Consider the following 19,388-nt stretch of genomic DNA (forward strand, 5'->3'; position numbering starts at 1 on the left):
GCGAAATAAACAATAGGAATGTATTGAAGTCACTGCACCAGCGCGTGAGGTAGCACTTGGTCGAAGGTCTCGCAAACAACCGACGGGCGGAACGATAGAAAAGCGAGCGAGCACTCGCCGACGACTTTAAACCTATTTAAATCCTTACCATTCAAAATTCTCGTGAATTTGAGAATCTCACTTGTATTACAACGCCGCTCTAGAAGTTAAATGACGTTGCATGAGAGATTATCTCATAGCAAGAATGCTAACTTATTAATAAATATATATCAAGTTCGTAAATTTTTTAAATTTTCAATTCACATCCAAACTTTGCGTTTTAGTATTTTAAATTTTAACATGTGACGTCACAAAACTATTGACCCCCCATACCCCTTGTCACACGATGTCACACTTCGGTGATACCCTCCCTCCCCATTAACGTGTGACGTACTTTATGGATGGCCCCTTACAGTAAATTGAACATATAAATCGACGAAAAAAGTTAAACAATAATGGAGTTTTTTGGTTTGATGAATGTCATACCTTCACAATTACTGTCAATTACTGACGATATTTTTCAAGCTGCAGATGAACAACATTTGACCTGTTTAATACTCCTAGATTACAGCAAGGCATTTGACACTCTAGATCATGTGATATTGTGTGACAAACTTGTCTACTTCGGTTTTTCTCGGAAAGCAGTGTCTCTCTTAGAAAACTATCTGAAGAATCGTACTCAAAGAGTTGTTGTGGATGAAATTAATTCAGATGCTCTGCCGGTATTGAAGGGAGTGCCACAAGGATCTATCCTTGGGCCCTTGCTTTTTAGCTTGTATATTTGTGACTTTTATCTGTCCGTGAAAAAATGCAATATACATCACTATGCAGACGACACGCAGTTATATTTCTCTTTTTCGCCAGGCGAGTCTACATCTGCTCTGTCGCATATTAATAACGATCTCCAAGCCATCTTTGACATTTCTACTGCCCATAAGCTCAAGCTCAATTCAGACAAATCCGCAATAATGATGTTCGGAGCTAAGAAGAACAGAGAGCTTACCAACTCTACCTTTCAAGTTCGCATCGAAAACGATATACTTCCCTCCGTGGACGAGACAAAAAATTTTGGATTGTGGTTTGATCTGGATCTCCGCTTTACTAAACATGTCAGCTATCTGAACCAATCTTCTTATAACGTCCTCAGACAGCTTTTTCCTAATCGTGATTTGCTCAACACAAACTTAAAACTCAGACTATGCGAGTCTCTGATTATGTCAAAAATTTCCTATTGCGATAGTATTTATGGACCTGCTTTGAAACAATCGAATACTCTCCGACTACAGCGTATTCACGTTTCTCGTGAACGTCTACGTTTCTCGTTTGGTATTCGGAAATATGACCATATATCCCCAGCAATGCAAGAATCAGGATTGTTAAATGTTGGGAAACTTAGAACTCTACACCTTCTTACCAACACACATAAAGTTTTGATAACTCGACAACCTGATTACTTACTGAAGAAGCTTAAAACATTCTCTACGATTAACAGCTTTACTACAAGGAACAGTTCAGTTCTAGTTATCCCCGAACACAAATCTTCCATCTTCACCCGCTGCTTCTCGTATAATGCACCCAAATATTACAATCAACTACCCTGCGAATTTCGATCATACACCATCGTAAACTTTAAAAAAACACTGAAGACTTATTTATCTCATTAGCCTCTTGCCCGTTCCCGACCTTGGCATTTCTGAAATGAATTTTCTAAAGTAAAGCAATAACTAAAATTTTTTGATATTGTTAACTCGACTTGTGTTCATATTATTTATCTATAGTTTCTCCCAGGTTGAGTTGAAAAACAGCCTTGGCTGATACTCCGCCTATTCACCATATACTGGAAGTTTTTTTTTCTTTGTTTTTGTTCCTGTATTCTGTTCTATTTTATTTTTGTCTATTCCATTTGTATTTTTATGGTGAATAAAGACGTATTATTATTATTATCTTTTTCACCGTAGTTGCGCTGGTCAGGCCCTATCCCCCGAAGCCCCGATACATTCGGGAGGGCGCGCCAGCATAATCAACCAATGACCACTCCCCACACCGTGGGGTAAGTGATCATTGGGTCCGAGAATCATGTGCCCTGAGCAAACGCAATGAGCCAAGAATGACAGCCTTCTGCATCTGTGCGGCTAAGATTTCTGCCTTAGTGCGGCAAGCCGGTATGATTTTTAGATTCGAGAGTAGAGAAGACATCATTCCACCAAGGACTACAACAATCAGAACGACCATCTTGACAGAGTGATCTGGATAGAGTCTGCGGAGTTCGAAGAGAAAATCTCGATATTTTATCCGTTTTTCCTCCTCTTTTCTGACGATATTCGTCTCGCCAGGAGCTGAAAACTCCACGACAAATATCGTTTTGGTCTGGTGGTCGAGAAGGACTACATCAGGCTTATTAGCTTGTATGAGCCTGAGGGTGGGGAACGAATAGTTCCAATAAATTCAGCACTTCTCGTTTCCCACAACGGATTCAATATCCCCCGGAGCGTAGGGCAACACCGGTGTCTCGTCAATACCGTAAGAGTGCCGTAGATGGTAATATAGCACTCTTAGGGCCGCGTTATGTCGATGGATATAGGCCGACACCGCATATGCTGGACATGCTGATAGCAAGTGCATTAGGGTCTCGGGCGCCTCGCGGCAGGCCCTGCACCTTGTGTCAGGAACCTCTATACCCATCACGCGACTGCGGTAGACTAAGGTGTTGAAGACACCATCCTGGCAAGCCATGATGAACCCCTCAGTTTCCGACTTCAGCCCACTCGACCTGAGAAAAGCGAATGTCAGGCGCTTTGATAAGCCAAGGTCTTCAATGTTATTGAAGAAGACCCCATGCATCGGCTTATCCCTGTGTCTCCGCAGAAGTAAGGTGATCTCTGCGGCTTTTATCTGAGCTTTTTGCTGAACGGGTTCCAACTCGGTGACAGAGTTGTAGTCACCTCTTTCGTTATTATTATTATTATTATTATATAAATGTCATTTTCTAATGGGCATGATGATTTGATAATCTTTAACTCTAAAGGGAAAGTTGATTGATACAATTTTCATTATTATCAATATGAGTTTTGGTATAGTTCCAGCAAGTTACTGTATATACTGCTGAGATTATCAATGTCAGTTCTTTTATTCATACAATTAGAAGACTTATTAATTTCAACCATTTCAAGAAAGAAAAAGGCGTTTGGAAATATTTTTTTTCTGTATGTAAAACTGTGATATTAGAGTAATTTGGTTTATGATCTGTTTCTATAGAATGTTGCGCTAATGTACTACATGGATCAATAAGTCCCGAGACTAACCCAGAGATGGCGCTCTTAGTAAACCAGTAACCACGTCTTTCTAGAGTACTAACCTTTGCTTGAAACGTGTCGAAATTTTAAGTCGATCGGACCAGAAACAGCTGAGTTATCGAGGTTAGAGTAAAGTCGTTTTGTAGTTTGTTTAAAAAATGGAAAAAACCGAGTTTCGTGTTCTGATAAAACATTTTTTTTAATGGGTAAAAACACCGTGCAAGCGAAAGAATGGATTGAAAAATGTTACCCGGACTCTTGTCCATCAAAAGCAACGATTTGTCGGTGGTTTGCCGAGTTTAAACGTGGTCGTACCGACACAAATGACGCAGAACGCTCGGGTAGACCTGTGGAAGCTGTTACACCGGAAAATGTGAGTGAAGTGACAAAAATTGTAATGAAAGATCGTAAAGTGAAGCTCCGTGAGATTGCTGAGGTGACACAGATATCATATGGAAGTGTATTTACTATCCTTCATGAAAAATTGAGCATGAAAAAGGTTTTTTCTAAGTGGGTGCCGCGATTGCTTTCGATGGAACAAAAACAGCAACGAGTCGATGATTCAGAAAGCTGTTTATCGCTATTTACTCGCAACAAAAAAGATTTCTTGCGTCGTTACGTGACCATGGACGAAACATGGATACATCACTACACTCCAGAGTCAAAGCGGCAGTCATCTGAGTGGCGCACAGCTGGCGAAAGCCGTCCGAAACGTCCGAAAACGCAGCAGTCAGCTGGCAAAGTGATGGCGTCAGTTTTTTGGGATGCGCATGGCGTGATTTACATTGACTACCTCGAAAAAGGTAAATCGATCAACAGTGATTATTATATTGACTTACTGGTACGTTTGAAGGAGGAAATCGCAAAAAAACGACCGCACATGCAGAGAAAAAAATCCTTTTTCACCAAGACAATGCACCTTGCCACAGGTCGATGAAAACAATGGCAAAATTAAACGAATTGGGCTTTGATCTGCTTCCCCACCCCCCATACTCACCAGATTTAGCCCCCAGTGACTACTGGCTCTTTGCTGATCTTAAAAAAATGCTCCAGGGAAAAATATTTGGCTCAAATGAGGAGGTCATCGCTGAAACTGAAACTTATTTTGAAGCGAAAGATACATTTTTTTATAAACATGGTATTGAAAAATTGGAAAAGCGTTGGAACCATTGTATCACCCTAAAAGGAGATTATGTTGATGAATAAAAAAAAAATTTGTAAAAAATGTTGTTTTCATTGTTAGTCTCGGGACTTATTGATTCATGTTACATGATTTCTTATTAAGCTTCATATCACTTTTATGTGAAGTCATTTTATCTTTAAGAATTCTAGATGTTGTTCCAATATAATCCAAATTACAATTGTTACAAGGAATGTTATAAATCACATTTGACTTTTTGGTAGCATCCGTTTTATTTTTTAATTTGGTATTCAAATTCTTTATAGTTTTAATATTTTTTTGGCATATTTTGATATTTTGTTCATTATGAAAAAGTTTTATGATATTTGAAGATGAATTTCCAAGATTAGGTATAGATTTGTAAGAAAAATTGATAGGTGAACTATTATTATTACATACATTTCTGCTGATTACATTGGAATTTGTATTACTGCCAGTATTGAAAATTATTTTATTGAGAAGTTTTCTGGGATAGAAATTCTCGATCAATATGTCTCTAAGAAGTTTGAGATTTTTTTGCTTGAGGGAAGGGTGTACTAATTTTTCTATTCTTTTTTTCAAACAGAGTATTAAATTGATTTTAACTGATTTCTTATGAAAAGAGTAGTAATTGATGTATCTTCCTGAATTAGTAGGTTTCACATACCAATCAGTGATCAAAGAATTATCAGTTTTACGGATAACTTTTGTATCAAGAAAAGGAAAGGTCTGATTATTTTCCAATTCGTGTGAATTGTAATTTTTTATCATATCTATTGACAACATCAAGAATTTTATGAGATTTGTCATAAGATATTGCACAAATGATATCATCAACGTATTTCTTTAAAAAAGGAATTTCAAAACTCAGTTTAGGAAGTATGTTTTCAAAAGGATCATACATTACGTATTGAGCTATAATAGGAGAAATAGTAGCTCCCATTGGTGTAGCAAGAATTTGTTTATAGTATTCACCTTCGAAAGAGAAATAACTTGAGTTGAAGATGAAATCAATTATTTCAATAAACTTTCTTTGGGTTATTGAACATTTTTTATTCATATCATTCCATCTTTTGATAATACTTTTCTCCACTAGATGCATAGGTATATTGCTAAAAAGTGAAATCACATCCATCTCCCCTGTAGACTGAGCTTCAGAAAGAATTTTCAAGTTTACTCTGTCCATAAAAGTCCCACGAGTAACTGGGGAAAGACGGTCAACACGACAGAGCTCCGCAATACCGTGGCCAGGCAGTGCTACGACGAGAAAGCGCCCGGTATCTCGAAGGTTCCGTAGACACAGCTGAAAGACCGTGTCATTCATCCTTTCGGCACGGATACACACTCCTTAGGATTAAGCTATCGTTGTGCTGCCATTCAGTTAGGGAATAACAGAACCACAACTGATTCTGTCATTCCCGTATCCAGTGGGGCTACTTGGAAGCAGGCATCCGATGTCCGGTTTGCTCAACCCCCACATCACAAGCCGATGCACTTGCTTGAAACAGCATACACAGTGGTTCAGGCAGTGAAAGATGAACAAAGACAGCCAACCCGCCAAGTACCAACTCTCCAGTACTGGATATATTTATGAACAGATTTCAACTGCAAACAAGAGAAGGGTTAGATCACTTTCCCATATGCGAATGCTGTAATTTTTCAATTCTTGACACAAATGAAAGTGAAACAGGTTACCTCTGTTGTTGATGACTCCAGCACCAAAACCGTAACACTCTTTTTGGATAGCGGTTCACCAGCAAATTCATCAGGAAATGAACTATACTCACAGTGAATATCACTGGATTCTTTTCCCAACACAAAACTGTTATTTTAACACCCCAACACGTGTTTCGATCACCAAGAGGAAGATTAAGTTGTTTTATCTTCCTCTTGAAGATCATTTGGTGATCAAAATTCGTGTCGAGGTGTTGGAATACCAGTTTGGTCTAGGGAAAAACTCCAGAAATATTCATTATCACACCAAAGGTTTCAATCGATGCATTACAAATATACTTACAGAAAAGTTTTTAGATAATTTTTGACTAGAATGAAAGTTGATCAAATTCATCGGCTTTATCGATTCCGTGATCACTCACGAAAAGACAGCAGTGGCGAATGTAGTATCAACAGTTGCAACATCAGATCAAAGATTCTTCCTTCAGTCTAAACTCTTGTGTTCACCTGTTTCATAAAACAGTATAATCCAATGTTTATCAAACACGAGATGGTTGCTGTCAAGAATGTCATCGTGATTTCATCCAGGTTTGGAGACCATCTCCCCTACCCTTTTGGCTGATTGTTGGTCTTGAAAGGGACCAATGGGTTCATGACTGAATTGGTGACGGCATGAAGTCCTTAGACATCAGTTCCGCCCTTCACGGGATACCCCTACCTGGCTGGGGTGGGATGGATGAAAAAGTTATTCATCCGTTAACGGGGGACATGAGGGCCTCATTCGACAGAGTGTCGGGGCCTTCTATATCGGGAAGGGTCGTCTACAGCATAATCTGTGGCTTCCCTAACTAACGGGTTTTCATGAGTTTCCGTTTTTTGGAAAACTCTCTCATTCATCGACTGAATGGAGAGATGGTTGCTGAAATATTTAAAAATGGATACATACATGGAAGATATCAATACTGGTATTCTCGTTTGAAAGGTGCTTTATTCAAAGCGACTGCAGAAGTTATCAAGGAGTCGTGGTCAGTAGTTTCATCTGACAAAGTAATAAACACTGCCTGCTTTGAAAGTCAGATTCTTCCCATCAAGACGCCCAGGAATTCCCTCAATATCTTCAAAAAGGATTACATGAGGACCTCGATGGAATTACTGAGGAACCCAAACCGATCTTAACGGAGATTGACGAATAATTGAGCGACAGTGGAAAAGCGCAAGAGTCATAGCTGAGATACTTGAACATGAACAACTCTGAGATTGTAGACAATTTCGTTGGTCAATTAAAATCTACTATGAAGTGCACACACTGTGGATTCTCATCAGTAACCTCCGATCCTTTCCGAGATTTGTTTCTCCCTATACCACAAAGAACTGGCCAATTGAGTTTGTCACAATGCTTGGATTCCTTCACAGAAGAAATAACCTTAGATGTAGATGAAAACCAACCGGTTCGAGGTGCAAGGAAAGAAGAAAATGAATTCCTATCAATCCATACGTTTCCCCGCATTTCAGTAATTGAATTAAATAGAAGATTTTCTTCAACGGAAATATTCAGAGGCAAATTGAATGTTGTCATTGAGTTTTCTTCAGAAGGATTATACACTGTGTCCGTAAAGTATGGAACAAATTCATTTTTAGCTAAACAGGCCATTTTAAGGAATAATCCTGAAACACGTCGATTTTTGATGTTAATTTACCGTATTTTAAAATAATAATCTAATATACAGGGTGAATTACGTTCGAGTAATGACGTCAATGTCATTTTTTTTTAAATAGAACACCCCCATTTTGTCTCAATTTTCGGATTACTCTAGCTGAGCTGATTCCAAAAATGTATCACATGTTGATTCCAATTGGTACAGGGTGGACAAAAATACAGTAGTTGTGTGTGTGCTAATAAAGTAACGCGTAACATTCTTTATTAGGTAAATTAACAATATTATCAAAAATACTTATTGTCTAGCGGACAGAATATGCTGGAATGCATGACTTTATATTAAATGTTCGAACTGCAGCCCTTGCTGTATTTGACAGTAACCCAAACGGTGTACAAATTCTTGTTGAACCTTGTGTATGGTTTCTTGCGTAAAATTGTTTATTTCTGTTCGAATTTTCACTTGTACATCTTCAATATTTGCCGGTTTCGTTTTATAAATAACATTCTTCAGATGGCCCCACAGAAAATAATCCAAAGGATTTAAATCTGGTGACCTCGCTGGCCATTCAGTGGGTCCACGTCTACCAATCCACCTGTTCGGAAAAATTTAATCTACGTACCTTCTAACATCTACAGCATAATGTGGAGGTGCACTATCCTGTTGAAACCATAAACTTTCATCAAAACCTCCAGGATTACGTCTGCTGGGAAATAAATTACGTAAAGTAGGTACGAGATACCCCCTTAAAAACTCAAGGTACTTTGCCCCGTTTAAATTATCTTCGATAAAGTAGGGTCCAATGATTCGATTTCCTACAATTCCAGCCCATACATTTACCTTTTGAGGGTATTGTGTATGATGCTCACGCATCCAGTGGGGGTTTTCTTCTGCCCAGTATCTACAATTCTGACGGTTAACCGCACCATTCAACGTGAAAGTGGACTCATCAGAAAAAATAATGTTTTGTATCAAGAGAGGGTCTCGGTGACATTTATCCATCATTTCTTCGCAAAATTGGAGTCGTCTATCAGGATCATCTTCGTTTAATTCTTGCACAAGTTTGATTTTATAAGGATGCCATTTTTCAAGCTTCAATAGTTTGTGTACCGTTGTTTTGCCAACACCGATTTCGCGACTAACTTTACGAACAGAAGTGTGCGCATCTTCTTCAAAACTCAGTAAAACATCTAATGCTGTATCAGCATTTGCAGGGGGACGACCTGATTTGCGTACATTTGCAACCGTACCAGTTTCTCGAAATTTCGTTTCCAGCTTACTGACTGTTGAACGCGTTATAGGTCCTTCTGGATATTTATCATTAAACAAATTGCACGCTTCCATCTGAGTTCGCGATCTGTCTCCATACCTAATCATCATAAGTATTTCAATTCTTTGTTTTACACTTAACTCCATTTCTACTTCCAATTAAATCTAAGCAATCATTCGAATATTCACGAATACCAAAAATATTGTAGTACTAAACTGTCACTGAACATCAATAAATTACTAAACAAATAATGATACTCCACAAAAAACTAGACGACTATGTTTTTTATAAATGTAGATAAGAAATAATTTCTTTCATATTCTGTCTGCTAGACCACAAGTACCAAACATGTTTGGAAACAGCTCATTTTTATTACTTTAAACATGTAGCAAACTACGGGGTGTTACATTCAAACCAATTGCCGCTAGACAATAAGTATTTTTGATAATATTGTTAATTTACCTAATAAAGAATGTTACGCGTTACTTCATTAGCACACACACAACTACTGTATTTTTGTCCACCCTGTACCAATTGGAATCAACATGTGATACATTTTTGGAATCAGCTCAGCTAGAGTAATCCGAAAATTGAGACAAAATGAGGGTGATCTATTAAAAAAAAATGACGGTGACGTCATTACTCGAATGTAATTCACCCTGTATATTAACATAATTAACATCAAAAATCGACGTGTTTCAGGATTATTTCTTAAAATGGCCTGTTTAGCTAAACATGAATTTGTTCCATACTTTACGGACACAGTGTATATGAGCAATTATGCATCAGATAATGTGGCTCCTTGTCGTTACAATCTATATGCACTTTCAAATCACAGTGGGACTACTTACAATGGGCATTACACAGCATATTGCAAACACTTTTATAGTAGCACATGGAATAAATATAACGATTCACACGTGTCCTCAATTCCACCAAAATCGCTTGAGTGGAGAGGCATATGTCCTTTTCTATAAACAGGAGGGAACAAATAGTCACTTTTGAGAGGAGTTTTTTTCTTTCCCTCTTTAAATAATCTGAATTCTGTTAATTGATTTGTATTTCATGATTATTAAACAAATATTTTATACTAATCTAAAATAAATTATTCCTTGTAAAACATTCGGTTATTAAATATCATGATGTGCTGCATGGATGGATCAAAAGTACACGAATTCTTGTGACACAAAAGTGGATCTCTATATTCAAAAATTCAACCCTGTATCAAAGAATAGTAAAGATTCCGGTTTAATTCGTGCTCGATGAGGAGTTTGAACTTTTGCCTTGAGTTTCGAGTTTCTTCAAGGACTGTTTGCTTCCTCAACCAATATCGTTATTTATTTTTTCTTCAGAAAACAAAAAAACATGAAAACAAATAACTGGAAATATAACCTTTGTGGTGGAGGCATCTGTAAATATAGATATATACGATGTGATGTGATAACTTGAAATCATTCCATATAAATATCAGAGTTATTTCGAGCAAGTCTCAGTTTGGCGTTCGACAGCAATGTTTCTTCTAAGTTTAATTCTTAATTGCATTTTGAGTGCTCTCTCTGCTAGAGTTTGGATTGAAAGTGATATTCAGGTGAGTTTTTTTGACCAATTGGAATTATAGAATCACTTTCATAAAATTGAGAACAGAACACATAAAATTAATTACTTATATGGAATTTGAAAAATAGGCTCAACCATGTTATATAGATATATAAAATATAGTTAACGGTTGAACATACAAATGTATGAATGAATATTTGGACAGATGGGCAATAATGGGTTTTTATAAATTATTTTTTCTACAATTCTGTGGATTTCAATTCTTGGGGTGTTTTTCATATAGTTTTTCAGTTCTCTTTTAAATGTGATCTTTGGCGTTATTTGCTTTAGTTTTTGTGGATAGAAACAGGCACGCTCTCTGCATAATATACTTTTCAGGTTTGATGATGAAATAATTTATTTGCGTTTCTGTACCTGGTATTGTTGTGGTGTTCTATCGATAGGGGTTCATATTTTCTAGAGTATTGATAAATGGTTACCTCTAGGAAATAAAGTTGACGTATATCTAACAAGAAGAGAAGAGAATTGAAACTTTCTTTATTTTTACCACTTTTATTTGTAACTAACGTTACTGCAGTTTCATCCTATAAGGACTTTTTCAAACTTATACATTAAATTAACGATGGTTTTTAGCCTTAATAGCCTTGGTTTAACCCTAATATAGCACCCCTGTAGGAAATGATGAAGGTATTTGGCTTGATTGAGTACCTGAATTTACAATCGAGGACCTTTCATGTCCGTCATACCGTATTTGGATATTTCGACCACATTGTCCCCCATAAACATTATTACACTCCGGACACTTACGCCTATAAACTCCAGATTTCTCCAACATGTCCATCTTATCTTTGACATTGAAAAGGAAACCAGATCCCACTTCCACATAGTTTTTTCCGAAGAAACCCGCAATTATCTCTGTTCTTTTTGTGAAATATGTTGGAGTTACCCATTTCTTGATTTCTGATTGTTTGATCTGGGGGTATATTAATCTGTAAGTGAATTTACGGCTTCGTTTTCTGACTGACTTCTGGATAGTATCTGCGTTGAAAACATTATTATGACCAATCTGTGTAATTGTATCAATTTCCCCAGCTAGATTGTTAGCAGACAAAGGCAGTGGGAATGCTCTGTGCAAGATTCAATTGTATATCTAACATTTTGGAAAATATTGCAAAAAATAAGTTATTTACACGAAATTCGGTACCCGGGGTTTTTTTGACGTGGGAAATCATAATTTCGTATTAATTCTCATGTAACATCTAGAGGGTGCTGCGTATGCTGTCATTATTTATTTCAAATTGCTCTAACTTTTTTGACGGTAAACTTTTGGTACTTTTAATGAAAAAACCTAATTCCTACACCTTTTCCAAGTAAAAAAGGTACATTTTCTCAACAACGCTGGAGGTGATAGTTTTCGAGATATTTACAATTTTTTATATCGATGCATATTACTTAGCTCCTGGGACGCTAAGTGAAGTTGTTGAGAACATTACAAAAACTAAGTATGTGGTGGATCTCGTCAAAATAAACAATTTTTTCCTTTAACATGTTTAACGAAGAATGATTCGGTTTCGAAATAAAGATTGTTGAAATTTTTCGAAACATGGTAGGTTTTTGTCAAAAGTTTTTTGCAGTTTCAGTTATTTTCATCAAATTTTATATATACGCAGTATACCCGTACAGACTTCTTCTAAACTGAGCATTATCGAACTGCTTTTTCAATCCAAAATAAAAAAAATTGTCAGGTTTAATTATTCGATTAGAAAGTGCTACATTTCGTAGTTTGTAAAAAAAACAATTCGGAAAAATACTATGCTATTTACTATAGTCCGTTCATAATTTGTTGATAGCTCACTGCAAGTTTGGCCCTCATTAGAGAACTGAAATACAGAGAGGAGAGCTAATATGATATAATAACAAAAACCAAACTAAAACTGGCAGTTTAAGATGTTTTCGACTAACCCACCTTGTATCTGAAGAAATACAATACAGCTATAAAACTTTTAATCCGATTTTGTAGGTATTTTGAGTGGAAATGAGTGACCAGTGTCGTAGAGTATATGATTAAAACATTAGTTACTTTAAATAAATTAATATATTAATATTCCTAAACTGTAGGTACTGTAAACTGTATTTTTATTTTAAAAAAATTTCTTTATTTCATTCAAAAATAATAAGTTACTTGCAATTTGTAAAAGATACATTTATTTAATTAATACCTATTTTTGAATGATATAAACTACGATTACTTACAAAACTATTCAAATTCAAAATAAACACGATCATCTTCGGAATCCGAGTCGTCTTGCAGGTTAATAATTAGCGGTTGTGTCTCTACAGTCGCATCAATTATATTGTCAAGATCCCACATTTTTTGTTCTTCTTCTATTGCATGTCTTACTGCATCTCGCCAATTTTGTTCTGTAATATGTTGTAAAGACTCATATAACAATTCACGTACAGCTTGTATTTTATATGACGTATTTTTTCTAGCCACATAGCTTTTCATTTGTGCCCAAATGAGTTCAATTGGATTTAATTTGCAGTGGTAGGGTGGAAGTCTAAGGACTGTGATGTTTCGTCTTTCCGCCATTTTGTCAACTACGTATTTCTTGAACTTAGATTTGTGTTGCCGGGCAAATTTTAAAAGTTCTGCTTTAACCATTCCATTTTCGTAAGGCAGGGACTTATTCCGCAGCCAGTCAATGATATCCTGTTTCTTCCACGCAGTCGTTGGAAGTCTTTCAACTAGTCGTGAATGATAAGGTGCATTATCTAATACTATAATTGAGTTTGGTGGTATATGTTCAATCATCTGCTCAAAATACTCTTCGAAAACATCAGCTGTCATCTCCTCGTGATAGTCTTTTGTGCTTTTGGATTCAAATTCCAACAAACCATGCTTAGCAAATCCTTTTTCACTGCCAATGTGAGAAACTATTAATCTACTGCCTTTACCAGAGGGTGGGGAGATACCAGTAGACCAACCTTCCATAAAGGCTTGCCTGGAGCTTGATATATTTTTATCTGTCCAAATTTTTGTGAGAGTATGACCTGCGTTTACCCACGTTTCGTCCTGATAGTAAATTGGCTTTCCTTCAGCCCGAAATTTTCGTATAGATCTTAGATACTTTCTTCTCCAACATATTATCTCTTCCCGGTCAAACAAAAGTGATTTTCGGTCTGATTTCTCCCACCGGAAATTTAATTCTTTTAAAACTTGCCACAATTTGGTTCGTTCGACATGAGCCAAATCCGGGTCGTCTCTAACTTCTTGTAAAATTTTGTTTAAGTTGGGTATTTCTTTTTTGGAAAAAAATTCGTGAATTTTCCTTCGAATACCATTTTTGGCAAATTCATCAATTTCAATAGGTTTTCTCCCCCTCTTTAAGTATTCGTTTGTATTTGGGTTAGCTATACCTTTTTTTTTATTTCTGATAGGAACCTATATATTGTTGACTCCCCTACGCCCGTCATGTTGGCACAACTCTTGATTATGTTCTGAACAGTGTTTGTAGGATTCTGAGAAACTAGAGCATCGTGAACGTTCAAAACAATAGTCTTCTCTCTTGGTGAATAGACAGACTTACTGACTGTACGCAACAGTACCGGTGTAAAACTTGATAATGTTGATGATGATGACGAAGCCATCGCAAGCAATCAAACAAAACAAGCAGGAACGAAAGGTACGTATATGTTTGTAGGAATATGAAAAAAAGTTACTCACGCACTGCACAAAATTCGCAAAATAAATATTAGAGACGTTAATTACTGCCGTAGACGCCGAAACACCAACGAGCCGTAAATTAAATGCGATTAAAAAATGTACTAAACCAAAAATTATTTTCGTTCGTAACAACTTCACCCTTTCAAGGCAAGTTTCGAATATAAATTGAAGCTTTATATTTAATGAATAAACACCTCAGGAACCTTCGCCTATGATTTTACGAGTTTTACGACCGTTTTATGACTTGGGCCCTCATTTTGTGCTATCGACAAATTATGAACGGACTCTCCCCATCAAAAACTTCCGCACCAGTTGCAAAATGCCCGGAGTGTTTCTTATCGTTCCGCAGCAAGCTATGATGCGATCTCTCAACATTTCCTCGTTTTCAATAGGGCTAGCACAAACTAGTGATTTTAGGTGTCCCGAAAAGAAAAAATCGACGGGTTTGAGGTCCGGTGACCTCTGGGGCCAATGTTCAGTGCCTTCTCTTCCTATCCATCTTTTGGGATATGCTACGTCTAAAAACTTCCTTGCCATCTCACTAAAATGAGCAGGAGCTCGTTAGGGATACGTTTCCTGATAGATGCGTCCGGCCTCGCTTGAATTTCCGTCAGTCAAGCCGTATGCAAAAGCCATATCAGCCATTTCAGCATTCGTAAAGTCGGGCATGGTACCAAAAAATCACTTTATAAACTCCGAACCGTGAATTTGTCAATTGATAGTTGAAAATGTGACAGAGAACTTTCATTTTATAAACAAATTTTCATAGCCTACTCGATTTAATTAACTTAATTTGCAAGCGGAGAGTGACAAAAATTATTAAAATCAAATTTGACCATGAAACTGTAAATATCTCGAAAACGATCACTTCCAGCGTTATTGAGGAAGTGTACCTTTTTTACTTGGAAAAAGTGTGGAAATTAGGTTTTCTCATGAAAAGTACCAAAAGTTCACTGTCAAGAAAGTTAGGGCAATTTGAAATAAATAATGACAGCGTACCCAGCGCCCTCTAGATGTTACATGAAAATTGATACGAAATTATGATTTTCCACGTCAAAAAAACTCCAGGTACCGAATTTCGTGCGAATAACTCATTTTATGCAAGAGTTATTTTTAAAAAGCGAACAAAAAAATTTAATTTCAACACCCCGTATCTCCGAATCAAAATATTTTCGGACACAAGTTCATATAGACTTTTTTCTTTGAAATTATCTCAGGAATACATCACTTGAAAATTTTAACGTACTCATGTTACACCCTGAATACTCCAAGATATACAGGCTGATTCACGGTGGATGGCACATTAGACGTTTCTGGTGAACCAGACAACGGATCACTTTGAAAATTTAATGGAGGGCATATTCGGACATTCTCTAGCCAACTAAAATATTTTCGACAATGCGGTGTTGCCGCTTCTATTAGAAAGCAGTAGCAACTTTGATTTTTCAAATGGAACGCTCTATATATAATATTATTTTTGGAATCTCCAACAATTGCCCGACAACTTTTCTTGATATTTCCCTATACCTATCTGTTACCGTTTTCGAAATAAAAATTAATTTCAATTTTTTTCTTCGAAAATCATGACTTCTAAAAATGCCGATATCTTTTAGTTAAGAAGTACTATGATATCGAAATTTGGTTTGGAGTTAAGTGATACTTGGATACTTCCCACACGTCAGCCTAATCTCCGTTACTTCAATACAGGGTGGTAAAAAATACAGTTTTTTTCGTTTGCTTGAAAAAGTTGCTGAGATTTGATTATTTTAAATGGAACACCCTGTATATTATTAAAAATTCGGAAAGCTGCTGAAATTTGCTTTCTTTCTATGTATATCATACCTATACCTAACTAGTCAAGTTTCGGACTCATGAACATTTATTTGTGAAAATGTCCCTTCAGAATGGTATTTCCATTCGGTATTTGGTAAGCAGGCCATGATTACTATTTGACAGTAGCGTTGTGACATTCTCCTAATAATATCGACATTTTCGTCACTTCAGAAGTTGCAAATACCTTCAAAACGATGGAACAAAACTATTCAAACGAAGTTCTTATGAATTTATTTATTATTTTTGGACAGTGTGACAAAATTATCAGCAGAACATGTAGAAAGTTCAATGAAATGTATCCGAATCTACCGCCAATGAACCTCAAGAAATTTATACGAATTCAGAACAATTTCAATATGTTTGGATAAACTTTAAAAAAGCACCAAGAAACTTGAAATTGGAAATATTGATATGAATAATTATAAAAAAGTAAAACAATCATGTGGAACATTTCAAAATATGTTCGAATCGCTGGCCGTTCACTTCCAAGCACTTTAAAATGCGGGTGTTGACTGCTTTCGTGGTGGCAGATCTGATTTCATTGGGATCCAAATCTTCAAATGTTTGGGCAATCCTTTCTAACAATTCATCTCTCGAACGCACGGGTATTTTGTAAACTTTTTCTTTAAACATTCCCCACAAATAAAAATCCAATGGATTAAGATCGGGTGATCTCGCTGGCCAATTCCATGGTCCCAAGCGCCTCATCCACCGATCGTCAAATAGTCTATCCAGTTCTGCGCTCACTTCTCTTGTGCAATGTGCAGGAGCTCCGTCTAGTTGGTACCAACAGTTTCGATAATCTTCGAGTGGCAGATTATCCACGAAACTGTCTACAGTATTCTCCAAAATATTCAGGTAGCTTCTGGATGTTAATGACTCCTCGTATATCACGTACCTCAATTTGTTGTCCATCAACATGCAGAAGACATTAAAACTAAATTTTTCTTGAAATCCGGCTTCTTTTGTGACGTGAGGATTTTCACTGGACCAATAATGACGATTTTTTCTATTGAAAATCCTTTCTCTCGAAAATTTCGATTCATCAGTCCAAATAATTTTATTTAAAAAAAGTGGATCTTCTTGAATGCGTGTGAACAACATTTCACAAAATTCTACTCTCTGTTGAGGATCTTGAGGCTTCATTGCTTGAATTTTGGTGAATTTATAATCATGCATTTTATGTCTTCGCAAGATTCTTTGAACCGATGAATATTTTATACCCAAATCTTCTTCAGCACTTCTTATCGATGACTCGGGAAATGCGTGAAAATATGCTAAGACATTAATCTGGTTGTCTTCGAAAGTTACGGGTCGAGGCAAGTTTCTTGGTGCTTTTAAAGTTGATCCAAATGCATTGAAATTGTTCTGAATTCGTATAAATTTCTTGAGGTTCATTGGCGGTAGATTCGGATACATTTCATTGAACTTTCTACATGTTCTGCTGATAATTTTGTCGCACTGTCCGAAAATAATAAACAAATTCATAAGAACTTCGTTTGAATAGTTTTGTTCCATCGTTTTGAAGGTATTTGCAACTTCTGAAGTGACGAAAATGTCGATATTATTAGGAGAATGTCACAACGCTACTGTCAAATAGTAATCATGGCCTGCTTACCAAATACCGAATGGAAATACCATTCTGAAGGGACATTTTCACAAATAAATGTTCATAAGTCCGAAACTTGACTAGTAAGGTATAGGTATGATATGCATAGAAAGAAAGCAAATTCCAGCAGCTTTCCGAATTTTCAATAATATACAGGGTGTTCCATTTAAAATAATCAAATTTCAGCAACTTTTTCAAGCAAACGAAAAAACTGTATTTTTTTACCACCCTGTATTGAAGTAACGGAGATTAGGCTGACTTGTGAGAAGTGTCCAAGTATCACCTAACTCCAAACCAAATTTCGATATCATAGTACTTCTTAACTAAAAGATATCGGCATTTTTAGAAGTCATGATTTTCGAAGAAAAAAATTGAAATTAATTTTTATTTCGAAAACGGTAACAGATAGGTATAGAGAAATATCAAGAAAAGTTGTCGAGCAATTGTTGGAGATTCCAAAAATAATATTATATACAGAGTGTTCCATTTGAAAACTCAAAGTTGCTACTGCTTTCTAATAGAAGCGGCAACACCGCATTGTCGAAAATATTTTAGTTGGCTAGAGAATGTCCGAATATGCCCTCCATTAAATTTTCAAAGTGATCCGTTTTCTGGTTCACCAGAAACGTCTAATGTGCCATCCACCGTGAATCAGCCTGTATTTGATTTTTGTAACCAATGATATAGTGATTGGCTGTTCATTTGATTTCGGTATTGAATAATTGAGAAATGCGAAATCAATTAGAAGTTCCTCGTAGGTTCAGAAATGTCCAAGCAAACTTCGTATTCACTTCATATTGTACATTTCTGGAAAGATTCAGATAACGAAATTGATATATCAATTACACGAAATTCGTTCTTCATTCCACACTGTAAACTGGTGAGAATTGAAATTTATCGAATGATATTGTTGTGACAGTTATCAATAACGTATTTTTTTCATTCAAATCTTTCAGAACATCTCGAAAAAACAGGAAAATCCTGTTAATAATCTGGATCGGCATTCAGAGGATTCCGAAGAATTCAAGTTCACTAAATTATTAGACATTCACTTGAGAGGCGGTTATGAGCAGCTACACCCAAATCTACGAAACTTAATTGAATCCCAAATTCAACGAGATAAAGGTATTTGAATATTTCAAAGATGAATCCATAGTTGAAATGCAGGTAATTTTTACACGCTTCATGAAAGCTTCACCTGCATGTATGTATGTTTGTTTGTAACACTCCTTTTCATTTAATATCGGGATTTGTATTTGACAGAATTATCGGCATTATTGCTTGATCTATTCGCGGGCAGATGGCGCTAAACGTAACCTCCTTGATATAGTTCGAATTCACTTTATATGTAGTATTTTTAACTTTTTAGTTCGAAGCTCTTCAAAAGCGTGTTTTTCAGTTTTTTTCTCGACAAGAGTAATAACATACAAAAGCAAAAATAACGATGAAGTATTCGCACTTGATTTTTTATTTTGATATCTAATTTTCTTCTAATTTTCGGGCTACTTCTTTGAAGTCAAAATTGATTTTATGCCCCTTCTGCAGGTATCTTGAAGAAAAGTAGAAAATGCT

General features: G+C 36.3%; 1 protein-coding gene across 1 annotated transcript in view; it reads left to right on the forward strand.

The window, feature by feature from the left end:
- The first annotated feature begins 10,518 nt into the window (after positions 1-10,518).
- The window catches only part of LOC111511970 (microfibril-associated glycoprotein 4), a 38,437-nt gene continuing 29,567 nt past the window's right edge, over positions 10,519-19,388 (forward strand). Inside the window, exons 1-2 of the mRNA XM_074186638.1 lie at positions 10,519-10,678; positions 18,773-18,941. Coding sequence (XP_074042739.1) covers positions 10,601-10,678; positions 18,773-18,941 — 247 coding nt within the window. The 5' untranslated portion in view covers positions 10,519-10,600. The remainder of the gene's footprint in view (positions 10,679-18,772; positions 18,942-19,388) is intronic.

Source organism: Leptinotarsa decemlineata, unplaced genomic scaffold, assembly GCF_025532065.1.
Source record: "Leptinotarsa decemlineata unplaced genomic scaffold, Ldec_3_MD MMD2_P_RNA_scaffold_4, whole genome shotgun sequence".
Classification (NCBI taxonomy): Eukaryota; Metazoa; Arthropoda; class Insecta; order Coleoptera; family Chrysomelidae; genus Leptinotarsa; species Leptinotarsa decemlineata.